The 26,936-nt window shown below is 33.8% G+C and overlaps 1 protein-coding gene across 20 annotated transcripts in view; it reads left to right on the top strand.

Moving 5' to 3' along the window:
* Positions 1-26,936, top strand: part of NF1 (neurofibromin 1) — a 264,921-nt gene that overhangs the window by 92,289 nt on the left and 145,696 nt on the right. For 7 of the 20 annotated variants that reach the window (XM_072747764.1, XM_072747769.1, XM_072747757.1 and 4 more), the window contains exons 12-19: positions 2,599-2,628; positions 5,704-5,835; positions 13,145-13,279; positions 16,430-16,543; positions 21,841-21,920; positions 23,610-23,733; positions 25,056-25,217; positions 26,628-26,877. In XM_072747764.1, coding sequence (XP_072603865.1) covers positions 2,599-2,628; positions 5,704-5,835; positions 13,145-13,279; positions 16,430-16,543; positions 21,841-21,920; positions 23,610-23,733; positions 25,056-25,217; positions 26,628-26,877 — 1,027 coding nt within the window. The remainder of the gene's footprint in view (positions 1-2,598; positions 2,629-5,703; positions 5,836-13,144; positions 13,280-16,429; positions 16,544-21,840; positions 21,921-23,609; positions 23,734-25,055; positions 25,218-26,627; positions 26,878-26,936) is intronic. The other 13 variants (XM_072747755.1, XM_072747765.1, XM_072747770.1 and 10 more) reach the window with 3 other exon arrangements.

The following is a 26,936-nucleotide window of genomic DNA, read 5'->3' as shown; positions in this document are numbered from 1 at the left end:
ACAGGTGATATCTAGTAACTGATAAATGATTGTATTTTTCTTTCTTTTTTTAAGATTTTATTTATTTATTCGTGTGTGTGTGTGAGAGAGAGAGAGAGAGAGAGAGAGAGAGAGGCAGAGACATAGGCAGAGGGAGAAGCAGGTTCCATGCAGGAAGCCCGATGTGGGACTCAATCCCAAGACTCTGGGATCACGCCCTGAGCCAAAGGCAGACTCTCAACCACTGAGCTACCCAGGCGTCCTGCGATTGTATTTTTCATATTCAGTTTGACCTGAGGGCCTTTATTGAGAAAGGTAAAGTTAATAGGAGCCTTTGGAAAGATTAAACTTAAAATATTTTATTTGTATCCAAAGCTCTTGAGAACAGTGCCACTGAGACTATGATTGAACATTTTCATCCCCAAACTCTTTACATACTACATACTATTTTAATACTCCTAGCTTTTTCCTTGCATTTGATATTTTCTGACTTGTCACCTTACCATTTTAAGTTAAAAGTAGTAACTGTTTATGTTGTAGGCCAGAATGGTACATTTAAAAAATGGTGAGATCATGTTTGATTGTACTTTTTAGTAGTCTTTCTTAAATAAATGAAATATTAACACACTTAAATAAAGGTGTTGATGTGATACAAAAGCATATCAGACAAAATTAAGCTCATTAAAGGATACTTGTGAAACCTTTGACTCTGATGAGAGTACATTAAGTAGAATGATAATGAAACTATCAGATTTGGACCATGAATTTTTAACTCTTTGACCATTACAGAGTCTCACTGAAGACATTTATGGAAATACTTTGAGACATTTATGGAAATACTTTGTCTTGAAATCACATGAAGTTTTTCTTAGATATTTGGACTCCTAATCTTAAAATTCTACCAAATTCTGTTCTTCTGGTTAGGAACAGTAATATTTTGAAGGTTCTCTAGCTCTACTTTTATCCATTTATGTGTAAATTGGTCAACGTTTTCTCCCTTAAAAAGGGCTTTAATCATTAATTAGGTATATTTGTCCTCTCTTTTTATTTATTTATTTATTTATTTATTTATTTAATAAATTAATTTTTTATTGGTGTTCAATTTACCAACATACAGAATAACACCCAGTGCTCATCCCGTCAAGTGTCCCCCTCAGTGCCCGTCACCCACTCACCCCCACCCCCCACCCTCCTCCCCTTCCACCACCCCTAGTTCGTTTCCCAGAGTTAGGAGTCTTTATGTTCTGTTTCCCTTTCTGATATTTCCCACACATTTCTTCTCCCTTCCCTTATATTCCCTTTCACTATTATTTATATTCCCCAAATGAATGAGAACATACACTGTTTGTCCTTCTCCGATTGACTTACTTCACTCAGCATATTTGTCCTCTTTATAATCAAATTCGATTTTAAGAGTATACCTTCTGATGAGTTAAAAATTCCTCCCCATATTCATTTGCCTTGGATGTATTGAATTAAACCAAATTCTACTTCTTTTCTTTTCTTTTCTTTTCTTTTCTTTTCTTTTCTTTTCTTTTCTTTTCTTTTCTTTTTTTTCTTTCTTTTCTTTTCTCTTCTTTGCTTTTCTTTTCTTTTTTTCTTTTTTCTTTTTTTTCTTTCTTTTCTTTTCTTTTCTTTTCTTTTCTCTTCTTTGCTTTTCTTTTCTTTTCTTTTCTTTTCTTTTCTTTTCTTTTCTTTTCTTTTCTTTCTCCTTCTCCTTCTTCTCCTTCTCCTTCTCTTCTCCTCTCTTTCTCCTTTTTTAGAGAGGGAGCAGGGCAGAAGGAGAGGGAGAGAGAGCACCTTAAGCAGGCTCCATGTCCAATGTAGCCCAACATGGGGCTCAGTCTCAAAACACTGAGATCATGACCTGAGCTGAAATCAAGAGTCAGATGCTTAACTGACTGAGCCACCCAGGCGCCTCTGTTTTCTCTTTTTTTATTTCATTTTCGTTATCCATTCCTGCAGGAGAAAAATAATTCTAAATCTATTTAGTGACATGTTTAGTTTCTCAGTGAGATGATAGTAGCATTTTGGACAGGGCAGTTCTTTGTTGTACAGGACAACCTTGTGCGTTGCTAGACACCTAGTATCCCTGATCCTCATTTCGTTAAATGCCATTTGGGCCACTTTCCTCCTCCAAACCGCAGATATACTGAACAACTAAAATGCCTTGAGGGAATGATATGTTCCACAGTTGAGTAACAGTGGGTTAAATAATAGGTATAAATAACTTTTCATGTTATTTTCTTGAAAGAGAAAGCTTAATGAATCTGATTACAGATAAGGTATGTTTGTATTAAAAACTTAAAAAGTTTTAATTTTTGCCAGGGTAGTGAACCCCAAGACATTGTATTCTCAATGTTTACTTTCAAGGCTGTTTTAAGAAAAAAAAAAAAAAGAGGTGATTTTGCTTCTCAGGTTTATCTGTAATTCAGAATTAAAATATTATTATGTTTCTTCTTTGACTTATAATACTAAAAACATTCCATTTGTTAGAGTGGATGGTTCTACATAAATGCTTAAAAAGTGTATTTAATAAACCCAAGTATATGATTTTTTAATACTTTGTGGCTAGTTACTTTAATTGTGAAATATTTTTGTCTACAATTGAATATATAGAGCACTTTCAAGCATGGACTTGGCACTGCTGTAAGTGGCTGAGCTGCTCCTTTGTGGGTTTAAAGCATGCCTGGAGTGGTACTTCATGCATGCCTCAGTGTATATGGTGAAGTGGTTGTGCATCCTTCTGTACTCTGATGAGTACTGCATGTGTGAAGGTGGAGTGTGTCTGTATCAGAGGTCACGTCAATATGAAGTCTATTTTTATAAAGAGAAACCTATATTGGCTAATTTTTAAAATACTTAGCATCAGTAACCTTCAATGAATAGTTTGACAAAAAAGCATAAATTTGAGTCTATAAAGTGTCTTTTAAAGGTATACTTTAGGTAATGATACTTTATCATACTGTAGAATGTTTGACAAATTATTTCTTGTTATGATTGGCTTTTTTCTTCCTGTGGTTGAGGCTAATAGATATTGAATCTGAAGTACTTTCTGACTGAAAAGGAATATATATAAAGTAATTATGCAGATTTATGGAATTGACCATTAAAAAGTCTCACTGAAGACGGTTATAGAAATACTTTTGTCTTGAAATCTCATGAAGTTTTTCTTAGATATTTGGACTCCTAATCTTAAATTTATTCATTGATTCTTGGTTCAATACACACCTCATAAGTTCTTTTCTTCCATGATTCTTCAGCCAAATTCACAGATTTTGTTTCTTACTGTCACATTGTCATATAAGATACAAATTTTACTGATATGTTTTTGAGGGGTTATGTAAAATTGATAATACTTTGCAGTTTTCTTTCTGGAAAACATTCATACTCAATTCATAAGTACAATGTTTAGATCTAAAATATTCTGTTTCTTCCTAAGGAACCTGAAAATCTATTCACTTCTTGAATATTACTATACTGTAGACTGTCAGCTTCAAAAATGCTACCCCTAGTATTTGTAACTTTTTTTTATCACAACATGCTGTAAGAGATGAATTAAAGTTATAAGATCTATGTTATGTACTTAATCTTTATTGGCTTCCTTTAGGTTAAATTAGATACGTTGTTATAATTGGGAAATTAAAGAAATAGTAATACACACATGTGACCCAGATATCTTAACGATCAGCAGAACATGCTGTAGCTGTATAGTATTTAGTATTCTATTTTTTTTTCCTTATGGCCGTTTGTTGTAGTTTCCTTATAGATAACTCACATACTGAAAATGATAATGGTCTCTTCTTACTGAGAGGTTGGAAAAGTTCTCTCCAAGGCACTTGAAAATTTACTTAACTATCTCTTGAAGAATTGCCATAGTTTGCTCATACTATGTACTTGCAAAAGTATTGCATTTGTTTGGCAGTAAACCTAGTGTTTTCAAGGAGGAAAAAAAAGAAATGTCTACTTTAGTTGACTAGTTTCAGAAGGGACACATTTAGTAACTGCTTAAAACACTATAATTTTTGCCAACTACATGATGCCTAGTTTTTAACGCACATTTTATTTGAAAGTATATCTTTAACTTTTATGTTAAAATGAATAAATTTTTATATTATAAAAAATGGCAGTTATGAAAATCACTAAATCTTAAGTTAAAATCATATTATTTTAACAGATGCATCTGGTGTCATGTTACAATTTCAGCAACTATCGATACAGCATAATAGTTTGGATAGGATGTTAATGGGATGCATATCTCTTTAGTTACTAGTTTCTGACAAGATACTATGGATCAGGAGAATGAGTAGGACAATTGTCTCAATGCATTTTGTGATCATGAAGCCTTTGGGCTTTAAGCTGATTAACACAAGCTGTATAAATTAGTAAATATATGGTAATCAAGTTGTGTTGATTGCTTGGGCAAGTCAAATGACTAAATTGACCAAAGGTTAAAAGAGTCCATTTTATAGCCAAACTGAAACTTGATCATTTGTTAGGAATTAGCTTAAATAAAGTAAGAGTTGGGGGAATAGCAGAAACAACCTTACTATTCAAAGAGAATTTATTTCTTCCCTCACAGCTTTGGGGTCCCATCCTATAAATAGAGTTCAGGATTCAAATTGTGTGTTGTAAGTTAATCATATAATTTACTATCCAGTACCTAGAGTTTGTAATCTAATTTTAAGGTAATATAACCTAAAGTATTCTAGAATTATGGATGAAGAAATTAGAAGTTGAAGTTGAGAAATAACTTCATTTTGGATGAGAAGGAACCTAGAAATAGGGTGTGACACCCTTATGTCCTCTTCTTGTGCTAGTTGCATCATTCTTTCAGGTACTTCCTATGTAGCGGGAGTGTCATAAGCTGGAAGCCTATGTTTGAAGTTGCCCCATGCTGTGCATAATCTCCATATGGAATGAAAATTCATCCATTTTTGTAGTAACTGATAGATGGGCTTTATAACTTTAGTGATTTTCATAACAAAGTAATGAATTTTAAAGTTAAATTAGATACTCTTCAAATAAAATAGGCATTAGAAACTAGAACCAAATCCAAACAGGTGAAACTGAAATAGATAAATATTTACATAAAAAAATTACCTTTATACACTAATTAGGTATGATCAGTTTGTCTTTGTGATGATCATTAGTCTTTTTGTGTATTGTACCATCATTGCATATCAATTTAAGATTATAGGTTTACTAATAGCTTTATTTCATTTACTAATTTTGTGTTGTACTTACCATTGTTGTTTGTAGGCATATAAGTGATGGTTTTGCCACATATTCCTTCAACATTGTGTTGAACCACTAATCTTTTTTAAAGCTTTGATAATTAGCATTCTTACGTGGGAAAATATATACTATAACAAATGTTTCTGAAATGTGTAAAATATTAAAGTTAAAAAAGGAAAAAGATTGGCTACAGAATTAGCTCTCTAAAGACTGTTTTTCAGATTCATTAACTTATCTGTTAGAAAATCAGTCTTATATTCTTGTGCACATGAAGCAATTTGTCTCATCATTATTTTAAAATAAATGTATGGGTTAATGTTTGAATTAAAGATATTATTTGAAGACTTTGGAAATCATGGTGTGTGTTTGCATGGTCTTAGAAAGTTATTCACAGAAGGATAAAACATAAGGCTACAGTGTTAACCAGAGCGTAGAACTCATGCAAATTTGTACTTTTCCTCTCTTATGGTCTCTGTTTTTCTCCAGTCTGCATTGGATTGGTGGCCTAAGATTGATGCTGTATATTGTCACTCAGTTGAGCTTCGAAACATGTTTGGTGAAACACTTCATAAAGCAGTGCAGGGTTGTGGAGCACACCCAGCAATACGAATGGCACCGGTAAGATTAATCATAATTTGAATCCTACCTTCTTCCTATTGCATTTTCAGTATCTCTATCCTATTCCTGCTTTTTTGATTATTTTAGAAAATCAAATGAGTCCCTTCTTTTCTATAACTGTGGTATGTTGTATATTGCAGTATTGTTGCAATGCTAGTTATCTGTTTTTCACTATTTCAGTTAATTGAACTTATTTTTCTTAGAGAAATATTCTTACAAAATGCTGTTAAAATCTTCTTTTTCTTTCTTTTCTTTTCTTTTCTTTTAACTTTCTTTTTCCTGTAGCTTTTCCTTAAGAATCGAAATATTTTGGTTTGATCCTCATCTTTGGGGATGAGTAAGGGTGGCTTGACTCCTAGATTAAAATGAATGTTTCTACTAATACACAGTTTTGCCTTTTGGATACTGAATATTCCCTGCATAGGAAATTAGAAATAAAATTAAACATTTTTATTTAAAATAAAAATATTTCATGTTTCAGCAAATATGCTTTGCGTGTTTAAAAAAGATAGGCACTTTGTATTGAAGTTTGTGTTTAAACTTAGTAAAAGGAGTGTTTTTAAATTAGGTATTCTAATAGATTAATCTTCTTGTGGAATTTTAAAACTCATGGAACCAATTTAAACAGAGGATTATAGGGCAGCCCAGGTGGCTCAGTGGTTTAGCGCCGCCTTCAGCCCAAGGTGTGATCCTAGAGACTTGGGATCGAGTCCCACGTCAGGCTCCCTGCATGGAGCCTGCTTTTCCCTCTGCCTGTGTCTCTGCCCACCACCCCCATCTCTCTCTATATATATGTTAAAGATTTTATTTATTTATTCATGAGAGACATATATATGTTTCATTTTATTTTCATAGGATTTACATATATATGTCTCTCATGAATAAATAGAATCTTTAAAAAAATAGAGGATTATAGGATTGTAGAAGTCATTTCTTGGTATTTGTGTATAGCAAGAGTATTACACATGGCAACTCTTGACATTGATTGGTGGTGCTTTGTCTTCTGCTTATTTTCTGTTCTTATTGGCTGCTGTTGCTCACATGGTCAGATGCCAACCAGTCACTGTTTCGCAAGGGCTTCTGTAGCTGTATGACCCACTGTAACTACATCAGAAAAGTCCTTAGTTTCTTTGACTTTGCTCTGTATAGTTAGTTATAGTCACATCATGTCATTTCAAATGAAAATGTAGCTTTTTTTTTTTTAAAGATTTTATTTATTTATTCATGAGAGACACAGAAAGAGAGTCAGAGACACAGGCTGAGGGAGAAGTAGGCTCCATGCAGGGAGCCCGATGTGGGACTCGATCCCGGGACTCCAGGATCATACCCTGGGCTGAAGGCAGGTGCCAAACCACTGAGCCACCCAGGGATCCAGCATGTTTTTACCTATTGGTTTTATCTAGTGAATTATCCACTTCACACTTATAATTTAAACAGCTTCCTCCCTGGCATGCTTCTTTTTTCCCAAGTTCCCTTAGTAAAATATTTTGGTTTAATAAAGTTGTAGTTCACTCTTAGCCAGTCATCAGTAATTGTTTCTGATGATTTTTTATCTCTGACGTTCAAATAGAGAAGTTTGCTATACCATATATTTTGGGATTCTCTAGTCTAAAAAATTATAGCCAAAGAGCATGGCAGTTATGTTTTATTCAATAAAATAAATAAAATACAGTTATTTTTTAGTTGACTTTTTGTGATAACACATAACTTAATTTTTTTAAAAATCAAAAATTCCAATCTAAGTTAATTGGAGGTAAACATAAGTAATTTACTTAAATGTCATTTAACTAGACATCATTTAAAAAGTGGTTTTGGAAAATACCTTAAAATAAATTGTTTAAAAAATATTCATTCTAAATATCTTCTAGGAAGTTAGAACTTTGACTTTTTAAGTTTTCTACTTCTTCTGGTAGAAAACTAATGACTTCCAACAATAGAAATTGGTAGAAAGTCTGGGAAGCCTGGGTGGTTCAGCAGTTGAGCTCCTGCGTTTGGCTCAGGTCGTGGTCCTGGAGTCCCGGGATTGAGTCCCACATCGGGCTCCCTGCATGGAGCCTGCTTCTCCCTCTGCCTGTGTTTTTGCCTCTCTCTCTGTGTTTCTCCTGAATTAAAAAAAAGAAAAGAAATTGGTAGAAAGTTAATATTTACTTCCACTGTAATTTTAATATCCAGTTTACCAGCCATCTGCAATTTAATCTTATGTGCATGAAGACTGGAAAAAAAATGAAACTAAATTATTCTTTTGAATAAAGACAAAATTTGATTGGTAGTCTGAAAATGTTCCCAAATTTAGAAGTTATTTTACTTCTTAGCTCTACTTATTAGCTGATTGTAGAAGGAACATACTATATTAATGAAAGTTATTTCATAAAAGCTGTAACTAGACGTTTTTTGGTCCAAGGACACCTATGATAAGAATTTGGCTTTTATTTCCTATTATTCTCTGAGTGTATCAGTATATATTTGATTGGCAGAATTGTTTTTAAGATGTTTATATTTATGTATATATGTATGAAATTGTGTGTATATGTACCCATATATGTATGTATATATATATATTGTACATAGTGGCTAAAAGAGAGCTTTCTGGCTGATCCTCTTAGCAGGAAAAATAATTAACATATTTAATATGAAATAACTTTTTAGAATAATAAAATTTTACAATTTAGATGCTTCTTAGGTGAATCTTACCCCTCTTAAACCCGGTGAGTGAATAGTCAGACAACATACGTGGAAATATTGAGCTCTCCCACAAGCTGCCAGGCATAGGATTATAGGTTTACTAATAGCTTTATTTCATTTACTAATTTTGTGTTGTACTTACCATTGTTGGTAAGTTCCCTGGTTAACACCAGGGAAGCATGATGAACTAAACAGACAAGGCACTTTCCCTCACAGAGATGCCAGTCTTGTAGATTTTGCTTGAAAACTTCTAATAAAGAACTCACTACAGGTGGCCATCAAGTCTGGAAACACAGGAAACTGATAATAAATGATTTAATAAATAAGTGACAGGGTATCTCAACCTTGGCACTATTGACATTTTGGAATGTTGTAGGGGACTATCCTATGTATTGTAGGATATTTCGCAGCATTTCTAGCCTATAGCAACTACATGCCAGGAGTACCTGCCCTGCCAGTCCAAAAATGTCTCCAGACATTTCCAGTTATCCCCTGGGAGACAACTGCCTCCAATTGAGAACCACTGTATTACATGCATTACATGTTCAGTGGGTCATCCTCATTTGTATTGCCTCAGTTGATTCGTGTCTCTGATAAACCTGAGCCTTTGTCCTGTTACAGAAGTAGCAGTCAAAGAAGTTCAATCTGTAAGAAAGCTTTATAAACCATCCTGAATTTGGAGGTAGATATATTTCTTGTCAGAAAGCGCAATTTGAAGGTTTTTCTTTAACCAAGATGGACTCGACTCTCTGTCACTCCCATTCATCACTCTGTTTTTTGGAGCTCTATAGAATACTTTCAATTCTTCTGTATGACAGCACTGAAGATACTTCATTAAAGTTCCCCTGTACTCCTCAGGTTTTGTTTTATTTTCATATGATTTTAGTATTGGGAGGGGTCTTATTATTTCAGCTTTCTTTCAAAGCTTGTGGGATATGTGTGTATGCTGTTTGATCTGCACAAATAACTGTTTAATGAATGACAGTCACATGATTAGTGAATGGTTGACTTTCATTTCAGTGTCTGTCCAGTTCTTCAGCTGTCTTCCTTCACTAGTGCATTAGCTTGATCAAAGCAGGAGTTCTGTTTGGCTTGTCTAGCACTGGATTCCTGGCTCCTAGAACATGTAGTAGGCATTTAGTACATATTTGTTGAATGAGTGAATGAATTCCTTTCTTGATTTGAGTTTTAAAAACTCTCCTCTATCTGTTTTGCTTCTCTTTTGGAAAGAATTCAACCTAACACTTTTTTCCAATTAGAATGACATATTAAGAGATATGATTTTAGTGTTCCAGATGTGGTATAATTAAAATGGAGAATTAAATTCTCCATTTTATATTTTTGTGATATTTTTTAAAGTTTGAAATATTTTTTAATCACTAATCATTTACTGTTTTAAAACTAAGGTAGTCTATTAATAACAAAAGTATGCATTTTCACAAATATATGTAATCTCTGCACATTTTGTTTCTGAGATCCTGGCTCAAGAAATGCTCTTACATGTCTTTATAGTCATAGTCTTAAATAAGTTAACAAATGGTTTGGGCTTTTAGTAAGCAGCTAAATATTTTCATTAATTAATTATTCCTGGGAATGACCACTTCTGTTCTTTGTCAAAGAGCATGTACTAGCCTGGATTCTTACTAATATTTGCAGTATGGAAGGTCAATGAGTAAATTAATGAATGGATTATTTTTCTTACATTTCTAGTTCAGAAATACATTTCTTCTTTAGCTTTGTTGTTCCTGATTTTATATAATCCCCCAATTGGTTATTAATTAAAAGGTATTTGAATTGAAAACTCTGTTTAACCCTTTCAAGTCTTTACCACATATTAGGCAGCAGTGCTAGAAGAAAATTTATATGCTGATACTGGAGATGTAGAGATGACATAATTGAACCTAGCTTTTTGAAAATGATTATTGAATAAGAGATAATTATTCTGTTAATTGTTCTCTGATCTGTGGTCCTGTGCAATAGCTGCATCAGGGAAGGGGAGTTATGCTTAGTTACAATTTACTAAATAAATTTGTTTAGTGAAAGTTGATCACTTTGATCTAAGGTGTTACCATGACTTAGAATGAAAAAAGAATAGAATTTAATGGGAGCAGACAGCAAAAGCAGAATTTATTAAATACATTCGGTAAGATATTGCCAATGGGATTATAAAATAAAAGTAAGCAGTATTTGTAAGTTTTGCTGTTTCTTTCCTGTAGTGACATTCTTGAGCATTAATGTGTATGTTTTCCCTTTGAGGCAAAAACCCTTTAGCGTTCTAGGGTGTACTAACAAATGTATCTTATACTGAAACATTGAGAATTGTGGCTGTGTGTAGATATATATGCATCTCGACTTTTTACCTTTGAAAGACAGCCCATTTACTTGGACATTATTAATATGGATGCACAGATGCTGGATAGCCTGTTATCTGTTATTTGCAATTTCTCCAAAGAAGCCATACAGATGCCCAACAGGCACATGCTCAACATCACTAAACATCAGGGAAGTGCAAATCAAAACAGTGATAAATCACCTCAACTAGTCAGAATTATTAGAAAAAAGTCAAGAATTAACAGATGTTGGTAGGATGTGGAGATAAAGGAACCCTGCACGTTGTTGGTCAGAATGTAAATTGGTACAGATGCTAGGGGAAATAGTATGGATATTTTTTAAAAAATTAAAAATAGAGATATTATACAATCCAGCAACTCTACTCCTAGATACTTATCTGAAGAAAAAAAATCCCTAATTTGAAAAGACATGCACCCCTGTGTTTACTGCAACATTATTTATAATAGCAAGATATGGAGGGAACCTAAGTGTCCATCATACACACTGGAATATTACTCAGCCATAAAAAAGAATGAAATCTTGCCATTTGCAACAATGTGGGTAGACCTTGGTATTATGTTAAGTCAGACAAAGATAAATACTATATGATTTCACTTAATATTTAGAATCTAAAAAACAAAACAGAAACAGAATGATAGATACAGAGATCAAACTGATGGTTGTCAGAAGGGAAGGGCCATCCATGGATGGGAACAATGAAATAGGTGAAGGAGATTAATTTAACTTTTTTTCAGTTGTAAAATAACTAAGACATGAGGATGTAATGTACAGCATAGGGAATATAATCAATAATGTAACCATTTTTTATATTTTTATTATTTTTTTAGATTTTATTTATTCATGATAGAGAGAGAGACACAGAGAGAGAGGCAGAGACACAGGCAGAGGGAGAAGCAGGCTCCATGCCGGGAGCCTGACCCGGGACTCGATCCCGGGACCCCAGGAATGTGCCGCGGGCCAAAGGCAGGCACCAAACCGCCAAGCCACCCAGGGATCCCCCCCATTTAAAAAATAATACTTATTTTATTATTTATTCATGAGAGAAAGAGAGGGGCAGAGATACAGGCAGAAGGACAAGCAGGCTCCATGCAGAGAGCCAGACGTGGGACTTGATCCCAGGTCTCCAGGATCAGGTCCTGGGCTGAAGGCAGTGTTAAACTGCTGAGCCACCTGGGCTGCCCCTGTTGTAACCATTTGGAATGGTGACAGATGGTAACTGGACTTACTGTGGTGACCATTGTGTAATGTATATAAATATTAAGTCATTATGTTGTACACCTAAAACTAAAAACATTAATAAATAAAGGGGTATGTGTCAGAACTTGATTTTTTTGTGTCGTTTTAAAGGAAGGGGGCGGGAAATGATTTGTAACAGTATAAAAGGTGGTTTTATGTCCAAAATGCAATTGTTGGATTTTTTGTTGAATAACATTCGTAATTATGGCATCAGCATAGCATCTACCATACTGTCTCTGTAATTGAAGCACGTTTTTTGTGCTTCATGCAGACTTACGTAGCGTAGACTTTTGTGACTCACGCTTGTCAGAGAGTTCTTTCTCTGTTTTACTAATATTCTTCAGGCAAAATACATGCATCCTATTAACTTGAGAGAGGTGGAACGCCTTGAAGGAAAAAGCAAAACTTACAGTTAACTGTTAAATACAGTGATTGCCAATATGGCATATTTCATCAAGTCTAAGAAACACTTATTTTTAGTTTTTAACATCTCTGAAATTGGGACTGCATCTTATTTGTCTGGTGTCTTAAGAGTTGTTGGTCTTTCATTTCTTGTGGAATATTAACAATGCAATTATTACAATTAATGTAGAATCTATGAAATATCTGTATATTTGTGTGAGATAAATGTTTATTAAATGAATAGTTCAGTGTATGTATTTGTGAGAACAATAGACTAAATATTTTATCCCTAATGTTTTCCACATTTTGGAAAATTGTTTTTTTACATAGGAGTCAACTTGATACTAAAGTGTTTAGTATTTTTAATAGATTTTCACTTAAACTTTATGACACATTATATATAAGAATAATATAGATGCTGCAAAAATAATTTCCATTTGTTTTTTAAGTTTAATAATATTAATCTTTTACTTACTTTTGGATGCTTCTACTCATACCATACATATGATGGGATAAAATGTCTCTTTTTTTCAAAGATTTTTCTAATGGATTTATTTTTAAAAGTTAGATAGCTATTGTCTTGAATTTGATGTCTGATTTTTACAAGGTGATGACATATTTTTGTTTTTATTTTTAGAGTCTTACATTTAAAGAAAAAGTAACAAGCCTTAAATTTAAAGAAAAACCTACAGACCTGGAGACAAGAAGCTATAAATACCTTCTCTTATCCATGGTGAAACTAATTCATGCAGATCCAAAGCTCTTGCTTTGTGTAAGTATTTTTTATGAAAGGCCTTGAAATTACTACAATAACTTAATTTCGCTTACGTGAAACACCAAGACCTTGGAGATGATTATTAGCTAAAGAATACTCACTGATCCTTTCTGATCATGCTTGAAACCTAAGACATCTTTAAGAAAACTTAGAGAAGTTACATTTCTTTAATACTACTACAATTAAATTTCTTAACCTTTCTCCTTAATTTCCCCTATCATTAAATAACTTATTTTGGTGAGATCTTTCTTAGCCTTCTTTCCAGGTTTATTCTATTTAGACATTGTCCTGGAATGGGGATGGAGGTAATGAAATGAACATAAATCCAAGTTTTTTCTCATATTCACAGTTGGTTTTTAAATCTCCAATTGCAATTGCCAAACCATTTAGCTTTCTTATTTCCCTTTCTTCTGTCATCAACCTATTATCACTGGCTTCACCTGAAAATACTGTATTGGAAGGAGAAGGAGGTAGATGGGTGTGGTTAGCACTTAACTAATGTTATAACTCTGCTTTTGCAGCCTCAGATGGTATTTGATTCCTGGGGCACCACTGTAGTACACAAAGTAGTCAGGAACTACCAGATGTAAATGAGTGCTAGTTATATAAGTAATTGAAAGCATAGGCTCTGGAGACAGACTGATGATGTGATTTTAGGTGACTTAAACTCTCTGTCTTCCTTTTCTCATAATGATGATAATAGTCCCTGTCTCAGAGAGATTGTTAAGAAGCTTGAGATAGTATAGTCATGCTTTTAGGAATGAACAATGTTTAATAAATGCATAATTAGCACCAAATGTTAACTATTATTACTATTAATAAAATACAATCGACATTAATATTAATGTTATTAATGCCCCAAATATGGCAGTTTTGTATTTTGAAGGTCATAGGATAACATGTGTAACCTTTGTTGAAGTTTCTCCTACCCTGGAGAGCAGCTTCTGGAAAAATTTCTTAGTGCTTTGGCAAAAGTTTTTATAAGTGCTGACAAGGTGCTTTCAAATTACTATATATAGGAGTTCATAACTTGATGTCCATATGTTCAAGAGTTCTGTGAACCCCTTGAATTTAAAAAAAAAATGTGTACATGAGTATTTTTTCTGCAGAGAAGTGAGAAAGGGGAGAGAGAGATACACAGAATTCTTAAAGGGATTAGTAATGCCAAAGGAAGGCCTGTGATATTTTGAATTCTTTGAGAAGCCCATCCAAATTTGGGAGTTCTATAGAATAAATTGTTAGAATCTGACATGGAAAATTCCGTAGTGCCTTATCAGTGAGACTGTGAAAGTAATTATATCTCCTGTCTCCTCACATCTTTGTAGCATAAATTATTTTCGGTGGGATTTCATCATGCATTTTGTGTAATATATTCATACAACTCTGCATGCCTGTACATCAGAGTAAAGAATGCACTAGTCACTGGTGTCTTCAGTGTTCAATATTTCATTAATCAAAGAATAAGAATTTAAACAAAACTTGGTATTTTCCAAGGTTGAAAGTTAGCCGGCTGAAGTCATTTAATTGAAATTAGTCTCTTTGCTGCCATCTAGTGGCGAAACAACTTTTCTCAGCATAACCAAAGGTAAGTTAAAATAGTGACTCATTGTAAATAATTATTCTTATTTACACGAAGAATTCTAAATCATAGTAAGCAGGAGCAATATAGGAATAACTACTAAATGATGTCAGTCATGGTATTTTTAAGGTAACATGATTTGATTGTCTACCATTCCTACCATCTCTGCCGTAATCCACTGCTCTCATTTTGTCAGGCCTCCTAATGGCCCAGCTCATACTCTTCTTCTACCTCCCTGTAAACATTTCTCTGCACTGGAATTAAACTTATGCTGATGTCTTTAGCAAGAAAATCTTATCATGCCTCTTACCCAGCTTAGAACCTTTTAGTTGAAATTGCCCTTGGAATAAAGACCAAACTCCGCATAGACCTACAGGGGCATGCACAGTCTGACTCCCACCCGCCACGTCTACCACATCTAGCATCTTCTTTTTCTCTCTTTTTTACTGTCGTCACGGTGGTCTGTCTTTCCTTCCATCTTACCTACTACATTCCTTCATACCTTCTCTTGCTCTTCCTTCTGCTTATGATCTGTTTCCCTATTCTGGCTAATTTTGAGCAATTAGCTACTAGCCTGAGGGAGCCTCTCTGCCTGTGCCCCCTTTCTCTAGTTAGGTTCTCCAAGCAGCACATACCTTTGCAGTTCTTGTCTCATTTGCAGTTTCACAGTTGTTGGGCTGGTTACTTTATTGATGTTGGCCTTTTCCACCAGACTTCCATGTTCTTAGAGGGTAGGAAACACATCTTTTTAATGCTCTGTCTTCAGCTTTCAGTAAATGTTACTGAGTTATTCGTGAATGAACCTAAATTTTATAAAGTAGGCCAACAGTTTTGAATTACAAATATCTTAGGATGAGGGTTTACCTTATCATTATAATGAGAAGGAATCCATAGTTAGCAAAATAAAAAGGGGGCATAACTTGCATTGGTATCACTTCAGTGAACCACATAGGAGCATCTGGGTGGCTTGGTTAAGTGTCCAACTCTTGATTTCTGCTCAGGTTGTGAGATTGAGCCCTGTTGCAGGCTCTGCGCTCAGCAGGGAGTCTGCTGGAGATTCTCTCCTCCCTCTGCCACCCACCCCCAATAAATTCAAAACCAATCAGTTCCAAACCAGAGGTATATTATTTAGCTAGTGTAGTGTTGGTGAAAAAAATTTACCTACTCTTTATATTGATATGATTTTTTAAATTAAAAAGCTAATACCTAGCTTTTATTTTCTTTTAATTAGGATTTTCTCTGGACATTATTCACATGAAGAAAGTATAGATGTAAATTAAGTAAATCCTTAACAAAAGCAATATTGACTTTTAAAAAAATTCCACAATTATTGTAGCTTGTTGAGATATGATTCACATACCATAAAATTGACCATTTTAAAGTAAACAATTCAGTGGTCTATAGTATATTCACAAGATTGTGCAGTGTCACCATTATCTAATTCTAGAATATTTTCATCACCATAAAAAGAAGCCTAGTGTACCCATTAGCAGGCATTCTTCATCCTCTTATCTCCAGCTCCTGGATAGATAGTTTTTTTAAATTGAACTTGCTTTTTTTCCTTGCAGAATCCAAGAAAACAGGGACCTGAAACCCAAGGCAGTACAGCGGAGTTAATTACAGGACTTGTCCAGCTGGTCCCTCAGTCACATATGCCAGAGATTGCTCAGGAAGCAATGGAGGTGAGGAGAGATGAATTCTAGGCTCTGGAAAGGAAGTACATTCTTCTTCTTCTTTTTTTTTTTTTTTGGAAGTACATTCTTTGTGTACATTTTTCACGTTTCTTTTGTTTGTGGTTTCAGTGAGTGATAGATGTCATTTCTGGACATCTGTCAGAGATGGCATTTCTAGAAAATGGTATGTTTGTTTTTTGTATGCTGTTTTAAGAACTCAATAGAAAGAAGGGGTTTTTACTTTATGAGCAGAAACATTGTACAAATTCATATACTTCATACAAAACCTTAACATTTTCTTTTTTTTTCTTTAAAAATATTTTATTTATTTATTTGAGAGAGAGAGAGAGAGAGAGGCAGAGACACAGGGAGAGGGAGAAACAGGCTCCATGCAGGGAGCCCGACGTGGGACTTGATCCTGGGTCTCCAGGATCACACCCCAGGCTGCAGGCGGCACTAAACCGCTGTGCCACCAGGGCTGCCCTAAAACCTTAAAATTTTCTAATTGCAGTTGACTTTTGGAGTTTTTAAAATATTGAATTTTAAATTGAGGTCTAATTACATATCATAAAGTTTACTCTTAAAGTATTTAGTCCAGTGTTTTTCACTATATTCACAAGGTTGTGCAGCCATCATTACTGTCTCGTCCTGAAGTACTTTTGTTACCCTAAAATGAAACCCTGGAATTCTCCATTACTCTATCACCCCAGCCACTGGCAACCACTAATCTGTTTTCTTTCTGTCTTTATAAATTGGTTTATTCTAGCCATTTAATATAAATAGAACCATAAAATATGTGGCTTTTTGTTTCTGGCTTCTTTCATTTAACATGTTTTCAAGCTTCATCCATATTGTAGCATGTAATAATACTTCAGTGTTTTTTATTGCCAAATAATATTCCAGTATATGCATACATGACATTTTGTTTGTTCATTTGTTGATGGATATTTGGTATTGTTTTTACTTTTTGGCTATTATAAGTAATGCTGCTATGAAAATTTGTATAAAAGTTTTTGTGTGAATATATCTCTTAGGTATATATACCTGCCAGTGGAATTGGTGGGTTGTATGGTAATTCTGTTTAACTTTTTGAATGAGCAAACTGTTTTCCAAAGTGACTACATCCTTTTCTACTCCCACCAGCAGCGTATATGGGTTTTGTTTCTCTGTTCTTGCCAACACTTACATTGTCTTTTGGATTATAGCCATCCTAGTAGGTGTGAATATAGTTGACTTAAAAATTTTTTTTAATAATGATTGGTAAATACAGTTTTATAATGTTAGTTTATATGGTTTTATAAATATAGTTTTATAAAATTTAAAACCATCTTACTGAAGTATGATTTACATATAAATAAAAAATCATGTAAGATTTATAGTATTTCTAGTCACCCTGGGAAAGTTCTGTGTCCTGTGCCCCACTCTGTGTCCCAGATTCCACTGACCTCATTCCTATTGTAGATTAATTTTGCCAGTTCTGGAAGTTCATATGACTGAAATCTTCTACTATATATTTCTTTTTGTCTGGCCTCTTTCACTCACAAGTTTGAGATTCATCCCGGATATTACATGTGTTACTTCCTTTTTTTTTTTTTTTTTTATTGTTGATAAATACTCTGTTTACTGATTAAAGCAGTTTATTCACCTGTTAATGGCCAGTTAGGTGAACATATCCATCATTGTTGAAAGTTGTCTTGTGCTCCTTTGTGTTTCCTTCCTCCCTCTCTCCTCTTACTGCCCTGTCTGCTCTCATCCTTTCCTGGCAACCATTGACTTGCTTGCTGTTATTGCAGGTTAACTTGCATTTTATATAAGTGGTATTATAAAGTATCTTCTCTTTTTGTCTTCTTTAACTGTGTGCTCATCATAAATTCATATATGTTGCTGCATGTATATTGCTGTATAATGTTTCATTTTGTGGCCAGAGCAAAATTTGTTTATCCCTTTACTTATTGATATTTATGTTGTTTCTGGTTTTTGGCTATTACAAATAAAACTTCTAGAAACATTTATTACAGATTTGTATATGTGTCTACACATACGCTTTTATTTCTCTTGGGTGAATACTAAAGAATGCAAAAATCTTACTATGTGGTCTTTATGAGAGACACAGCTTAAATATAAAGACACTATGTGGTTGATATTTCAAGGACAGGAAAATATGCCATACATATATAAACTCAAGAAAGCTGGAGTAATCTACAAATACCGAGTTTAAAGCAGGACGCATTACTGGTGACAAAATGGGACATCTCATTATTACAAAAGTGCCTGATCTACCCAGAAAATAAAACTTTATGAACCTAAAAGCAAAGCTTCAAAATATATAAATATATATATGAAATAGAGCTAGACAAATGCAGTTGTAGTGGGATATGTGAGCATACTTTTCTCAAAAGCCTAATAGAATAAATAAGCCCCCAAAATAGTAAGGATAGAAGATTTGAACAAGATTAACAGGACATATATAGAACATTGCACTCAATAAATACTTTCTTTGGGGATCCCTGGGTGGCGCAGCAGTTTGGCGCCTGCCTTTGGCCCAGGGCGCGATCCTGGACACCCGGGATCAAATCCCACGTCGGGCTCCCGGTGCATGGAGCCTGCTTCTCCCTCTGGCTGTGTCTCTGCCTCTCTCTCTCTCTCTCTCTCTCTCTCTCCGTGTGACTATCATAAATAAATAAAATTTAAAATAAATAAATAAATACTTTCTTTTCAAGTGCACATGAAACGTTCAATATATCCTGAGCATGAAGTAAGTCTCAAAAATCTAAAAGATTGAAATCATTCAGATTTTTTTGGTGACTGCAGTGTAATTAAGCTAAAAATCCATAATAAAAAGCTTTATGAAATATCAGATGAATATGTTATGTTTTTATTCATACTCTACTAGTAGGAATGTAAATTAGTACAACCATTGTTAAAAATTGTTTCACAATATCAACAAAGTAAACATAGGACCTAGCAGTTCTATTTTAAGGTATGTATCCAATAGAAATGCATATGTATGTTTACCAAAAGACACATACAAAAAATATTAATAGTATAATTTGTAAAAGTACTCAACCCCCTCTCCCCCTCCAAGACTGGAAGCAACTTAAATGTATCAACAATAGAATAGATAAATAATTTTGATTATATTCATTCCATTGATTACAACTGTGAAAAAAGAATGAGCTATTCCTGCTAAATGCAGAGCATGGATGAATCAGTATTACAAACATAATGGTCAGTGAGAACAGCCAAACACAAAAGAGAACACACTCTGTGATTCCCTTTATATAAATAACAAATAGGCAATAGTAATCTGTGGTGGTAGAAGTCAGAACAGTGGCTACCTTTGTCAAGCACTAATGATTAAAGGGAATATGAAAAGGGCTTCTAGGCACTGACAGTGTTGATCTGGGTAATAGTTACATGGAGTATGCACATTTGTAAAAATTCTTTGAGCTATATACTTAAGATTTGCTGCTTTATTGTTTGTACTGTATGTTTCATTTTACCAAAAATGTTTTAGCATTCATTGTTTGACTCATTGCTTATATTTGTGTACATTGCTGTTGGACCTATAAATTGGTATACTTCTTGCATTCTCGTTGGGAGGCTATTTGATAGTATTTGACAGAAGCAGGGCAAATACCCATTTTTTTGTCCAAATAATTCAATTCCTGTAATTTTTTTTTTTAATTCTGTAAATACAATTCAGAGGGAGTAAGCTACACACACACACACACACACACACACACACACACACACACATGTGCTTATTGCTCTGATTTATAATGAGAGAATATTAGAGAATTTAAAATACTAGTAAGAACAGGTTAATATTCAGTGATAACATTTCACCTTGGTGAATTAATAAACATCCATTAAAACATATAGATCACATGGAAATATGGAAAAATGTTTATGAAATGTCAAATGAGTATATTGTGTTTAGACCTTTGTTAAAATACATGTGGAAAATAAAATGGAAGGGAACATAACAAGGAAAGCAATCATAAGGCAGGGAAACAGTTAACATATTGTCTTTCATTATGATAAAAAGTGTTTCTTTAAACAGAACTATAGAGAATTTGCCATTTGAAGAGTCAGTAAACTGTACTGTTTTTATACAATAGTGACAATTGAATGTAAATTAGTGTTGTTTTTCCTTGGTATGAGAGCTAAAATTTTTGAAGATTCTCACAATGAATTGAAGCTTTTCATTATATATCTAAAAATAATTACAATAAAAGTGTTTGAAATAAGATAATACAGGTCTGGTCTTTATATCAATTATAAGTTTTAGGATTATAAAATGGTCTAAGGTTAGACATTTATATATTTTCCTAATGTAAGGCAAGTTATTAATGCAAATATTAGCAGTTTGTGCATTTGATTTGCTTTTAAGAGAAGAAGAAATCAGTTCTCATTATTTGTTCCAAACAGCATTTTATTGGAGTTTTAATAAAAGGTTTTAAAGGGGAGTATAGAATCACCAAATATACTGACCAAGGACTGAGAAGAATATGCGTAGCTCAGTGGTGTCCCTCTGGGGGAATGTCCCTCCGTTGTGGAATTGGAGTTAAGATAGGGCAGATTTCAAGGAAGAGTCTTGTCTTTTCCACTTTATACTTTGATGGTCTTTATTTAATAATGGTGTTTTTGTATGTTAGCTTGTTTTGTATGTTTTGAATGTTTTTGTTTGTACATTTTAAGTAAATTGCTTAATTTCTGTTACTGTTCTGTAAACCAAAATCCAATTTCAGTTCTATTTTTAATTGGAATATTTAACAATGAATAATCTGCAATGAATTGTGAAGCCTATTTTGCTCTTCTTTTCTCTCTTGTTTTTGGAAATAATTGATCTTTTCTGTTCCAAAAGAATTTGTGGTGAGGAAGATAACTTCTGCTTTATCTGTTGGCTTTGAAGAAAAATACTGTTGTGTGTATTAATTTTGGTGAATTCTCCTTACTGAGGCATTTTTTTTGTTCCATTGAGTTCTTTGACACTTATTGAAATTACTTAGTTTATATCTTAAAGTAGTTTTTACATGTCTATATTGCTCCTCTGAATTCATCAATCATTTAGTTATATCCCAGTATGGCATTTAAAGTAGGACTAATAGAAATAAAATGATTTGATTCTACATATATTATTCCCTAGAGATTTGAGTTCTTCAGAGTTTTTCTCTTTTGCCTTATACTGTGTGTTAAGTCTACAATTAAATAGCTTGGTTTGTTAGCATTTATAAAATAAGTATTCCAGTGTTACATTTACCAAAAAAACTTTTGAGTAACTCTTCTTTTTTAAAATTCAGGCTCTGCTGGTTCTTCATCAGTTAGATAGCATTGATTTGTGGAATCCTGATGCTCCTGTAGAAACATTTTGGGAGATTAGGTATGTATGTACTTTTATTTTTTAATTCAATTTAAGATTTTATTTTGTGTTTATTTTTTGTGTTTAGATATTAACTCTGTGGTACTTGGTTTATTGTAAAATTTTATTTGCAGAGGTTTTATGATTTTATATTTTATTTGGCTTAAAATTATTACTACTATTTTTTGGCTTAAAATTATTAATTAGATTACTTGTTTTAACTGCAAGAATTGCTGTCACAGCAATTTGGAACGTAAATTTTTAAAATTGTGCTTAATTTTATTACCCAGCCATAAGTACTCTTACTTGTGTTCTTTTCTGTTTCAGATTTCTGTGTAGTACAACTGTATTTTAAGTTGTTTATTATATGCTTAGAATGTTAAAACTTTGTAATGTTAATAATGTGTTTATAAAACTATGGTCTTTTATAAATAACCTGTAATACCAGTGATTTGTGTAAGTGAATTAATAATATCTGCCTAAAAGGTAAAAATATATACAGAGTTTTAGAATTTATTTCCTAGCTTATATAAATTATTATATTTTAAAGAGCACAAAGGTAACATATTGAAAGGATGGGAATGTCTAAGCCTGAGGCTTTGTCATTATCTTGTCATAGAGGTAGGTGCACTAAGTCACCTGGCAGCTGAGTTAAATCCTAGACACAGAGCAGTATTCTTTGATAGTCATATAATGTGATTTGATAGTAATCATATATGTAATTTAAATTTTCTAGTTACCACATTACAGAGAATAAGCAGGTAATATTTTAATATTTTTAAACCCAGTACATTTAGAAATTATTTTAATATGTAATCAGTATGAAAGCTATTAGGATATTTTACATTCTTTTTTTCATTAAGTCTTCAAAAATTTTTTTTTAAAGATTTTAAAAAATTTATTTATTTATGAGAGAATTCACAGAGAAAAGCAGAGAAATAGAGGGAGATGAGGCTCCCCATGGGGAGCCCGATGTGGGACTTGATCCTGAAACTCCAGGATCATGCCCTGAGCTGAAGGCAGATGCTCAACCACTGAGCTACCCAGTCATCAAAATTTGCTTGCATTCCATACTTACAGCACATTTCAGTTTGGGCAAGCTACATTTTAAATGCTTAGTAGCTACGTGTGGCTGGTTAGTGGCTACTGTATTGGACAGTGTGGCTGTAGAGTAGGGATCAGCAAACTTCTCTAAAAGGTGGAGTAGTAAATATTGTAGTGTTGGTGGGCCAGATAGTCTCCGCCAGAACTATTTGGTTCCACCATTGGACCATGAAAGCTACCAGACGTGATATGTCAATGAATAAGTATGGCCATGTTCCACTAAAACTTTATTTACGAAAGCAAATAAGGACTGGATTTGGCCTATAGGCAGTTGTTTTCAGATCCCTGCTTTAGAGCACTGGGTTTACGTACAGTCTGCTGTGTGCATGGTCTGTCATTTCTTCTTGAGTCTTCTGCAAAGATGATATAAATGGATGACACAACTGGGAGTTTGGGGGTTAGAGGATTTAGAATTTTTTTTTTTAACATAATCTGTAGACTTAATTCCCTTTGATTATCATACATTTTCATAACCATTTTTCTAAAATCCTAGCTTCTCTCAACTTGTATCTGTTATGAGAGAATGTCATTCTTACGTATTTTGAGGTTATTTATTGAGGTTATTTATTGACGATACTGATAACAGTGAACTTTATGTTATTGCAGCTCTCAAATGCTTTTTTACATCTGCAAGAAATTAACTAGCCATCAGATGCTTAGTAGCACAGAAATTCTCAAATGGTTGAGGGAGATTTTGATCTGCAGGAATAAATTTCTTCTTAAAAATAAGGTAAGCAAAATGACATCTTTAAAATGGAAGAATATTTGGGGGATAATCGGTAGAGATTAAAGAGATGTATGTTAGCTAAATTAAGTCTTAATGTTAGCTCTTCCTGTCTACAAAGTCTTCAAAGGAAATATATGTGCCAGAAGATGATGACTGACAAGTTAACATTTTAAAAATATTCTGAGCCTTTGTCCTTAGAACTGCAATCCTGATAAATTCTAGTAAAGCAGGACTCTGTGAGATCTAGGTCTAGGAGGAATGGGGCTGCTATAACTAAATTAGATTGAGAAACATATTCCATCTTAAGTTTGTGCACAGGGCTTGAGCCCTTATGCGTTACGGTTTCGGGTAGTCCAGAGAATGGTATCTATCAAGAAACTGAAGGGAAGAGGTTGAGGGTGTTTCATCTAAGTTTATTTATATTCCTTCCATAACAGTTTCACCTCTTCGAATATCTGAGTTTTCTTCCTTAGGGTTGAGTGAAAAGTTTTAATTCTGAACTATCAAAATATGGGGACAGAGTGTTAGGCGGTTAGAGAAGAGCTTTATATTTCTTTTATAAAGTTTCTATAGTCAATTAGAATTCTTTTCTATTATGGCATAATTTCAGGAATACTTGATCCAATGAATTTTTACCTATTTCTGGAATCATAGCTACAAAAAAATCCCAAACATATTAAACTCATGCTTTTCAGTGTACCATGCAGCTTGTTAAATTTCTTTGTTTACACATGGACTAATGGTGAGTTGGCATCTGAGCAGACTCCAGGGTTTCATACCCTTGCCTGTGGTGTAATTCTCCAGAGTATAAGCATTAGTAATACAGTAATCTGTGTTTGTCTGGTCAGTAAAGTTACCCTTGTAACATACTTGGCATATAAACCAGTGTTAATTATTCATCCAAAGGAATGTAATCTCAAAAGAGTCTGTTTCCAATTATCCTGACATGACACAGGATGAAATGGGAGAAAATCTTTGTCATTCATAATTGACTCAGAAGTACATTATATTTTTCAAATGATAGATTTATGTTGTTGATGTTTTATGTTTTACTTGTGTCCATGTTAGATCTAGAAATGTTAATTCTGTATTTCTAGAATCTTGTTTTGGATGATTTGAAGGGTAAAAAGCTAAGGGGAGTTTCAAAGATATTGAACAAACTATTTGCACTACTGGGTTTTATTGCATATTGTTCAAGGTAAGGGGTATGAGTTGGGATGAGAGGTTTTCCAGGATAGTCTCAAACAGGAAGAGAGCTTGTATTATGTATTTATTTTTCTTGGTTGTCAGTGCATCAGAAAGGCTTACTTATTTTTTCTCTTTAGCAGGCCGATAGAAGTTCCTGTCACTTTCTCTTCCTTTATGGGGTAGGATGTGATGTTCCTTCAAGTGGAACTACTAGTCAGATGTCCATGGATCATGAAGAATTACTACGTTCTTGTACTCCTGGAGCCTCTCTCCGGAAGGGAAAAGGAAACTCATCCATGGTAAACAGCTACTTTTGTAGTTTTTCTGTATCATTGTCATCTGTGCTGTATAGTTTTTTTCCTGAATGAACTTTGGTAAATTTCAGCTAGATAATATAGTAAAGAACTGCTTAGATTCTAGTTCCATTGCTACTCTTTGTGGAACCTTAGGCAAACTCATAACATCTCTGTGACCCAGTTCCTCACCTGTAAAATGGGGATAATAACAATTTATGCCCCAGAATTGTGAGGATTAAATGAGATTGGTGTGTAAAGAGTACTTGGTTATTTGGCAATTACAGGCTGTAGTTGATAGCTAAAATTATTACAAACCTCTATGTAAAAGAAGACCATTCATATCCCAGAAGTTTAAAAGTTGTACCAACTACCAAAAATACAAATTTACCAGGAGATAAAGCATTTTGCTTGATGTTATATATAAGTGTTTGTGTTTTTTGTTTGTTGCACGTTTCCTTTTAAAAAATCACAGTACAAGTGAAAATACCAAATCATTACAGACCAAACTTTTTATTAATGGTATCTTTACTGTTAAAAACACTGTTTTTGGCATTTAGTATGCAGCTCCCAATCTAGAGAGTACATTCTTTAATCCTTATCGGTGGAGATGAATATCAGTTTGCTTTTTTCATGGGAAGGTCAGTACTATGTCTTATTGTAGGGTTAGGTTGTCTTTCTTAATCGTTGCCATTATATAGTCTGCAGGAATCTTGATTAGACTGATTTTCCACAGAAGATCTTGCTGGTCTACTGTAACCATTGGCATTATATTGTTAGACTTGAAAATCACGAAGTACAGACCAAAGCTTTTTTATCCCTAATTTTCAGTATAACATTCTGTTGAGGACAAAATAACAAGTAAGCAGTATAGTGTTTACTGTTGTCTGTGTTAGCTGCAGAATTTATATTCATTTTGTAAATGAGGATTTCTTTTGGAGTATGTAATCCAGAATCAAGTATATCTTCTATAGCAATATTTAGTTCTTGTTTGTGGCCTCATTTTAGTACTTACTGCAGTGTTTATTTCTTGCCCTCAGTAGGTAGATAGAATTTCTTATTACTCCCTTTGTCATTTATAATTTGAGTTGGAAATGCATTGCATTTTTCATTCAGTAGATGTATGCTGTGGGTACCTTCCTTGTGTGTGTTTGCTCAATCTGCATTTCTAGAATCTGGAATCAAATATCTGTTTGATTTGAAATTGGACAAATACTAGCATGATGTTGGTTCAAATCTCATTTCTCATTCAGACAAGATACTGAGGAGTTTGAAGATTCCTGTTATGATGCAAGGGAAAGCTTTTGTGGGTTATTGTATGCAGACATACATGGTATATAGTTTGTTGTATTGTTGGATTTTGTAAATAAAATTATCTACATTGCAAACATAATGCCTCCCATTCCTGACTCTCAGGATAGTGCAGCAGGGTGCAGCGGTACTCCGCCAATATGCCGACAAGCTCAGACTAAACTAGAAGTGGCCCTGTACATGTTTCTGTGGAGCCCTGACACTGAAGCTGTTCTGGTTGCCATGTCCTGTTTCCGTCACCTTTGTGAGGAAGCAGATATCCGGTGTGGGGTGGATGAAGTGTCGGTGCACAACTTCTTGCCCAACTATAACACATTTATGGAATTTGCCTCTGTCAGCAATATGATGTCAACAGGTAAATGTGGATAATGTTTTTTCTTCCTCTTGTTCAGTTTGCCTTGAATCACATGACAT

Source organism: Vulpes vulpes, chromosome 2, assembly GCF_048418805.1.
Source record: "Vulpes vulpes isolate BD-2025 chromosome 2, VulVul3, whole genome shotgun sequence".
Taxonomy (NCBI): domain Eukaryota; kingdom Metazoa; phylum Chordata; class Mammalia; order Carnivora; family Canidae; genus Vulpes; species Vulpes vulpes.
The sequence above is the reverse complement of the archived record's forward strand: the minus strand, read 5'-3'. Positions and strand labels throughout refer to the sequence as shown.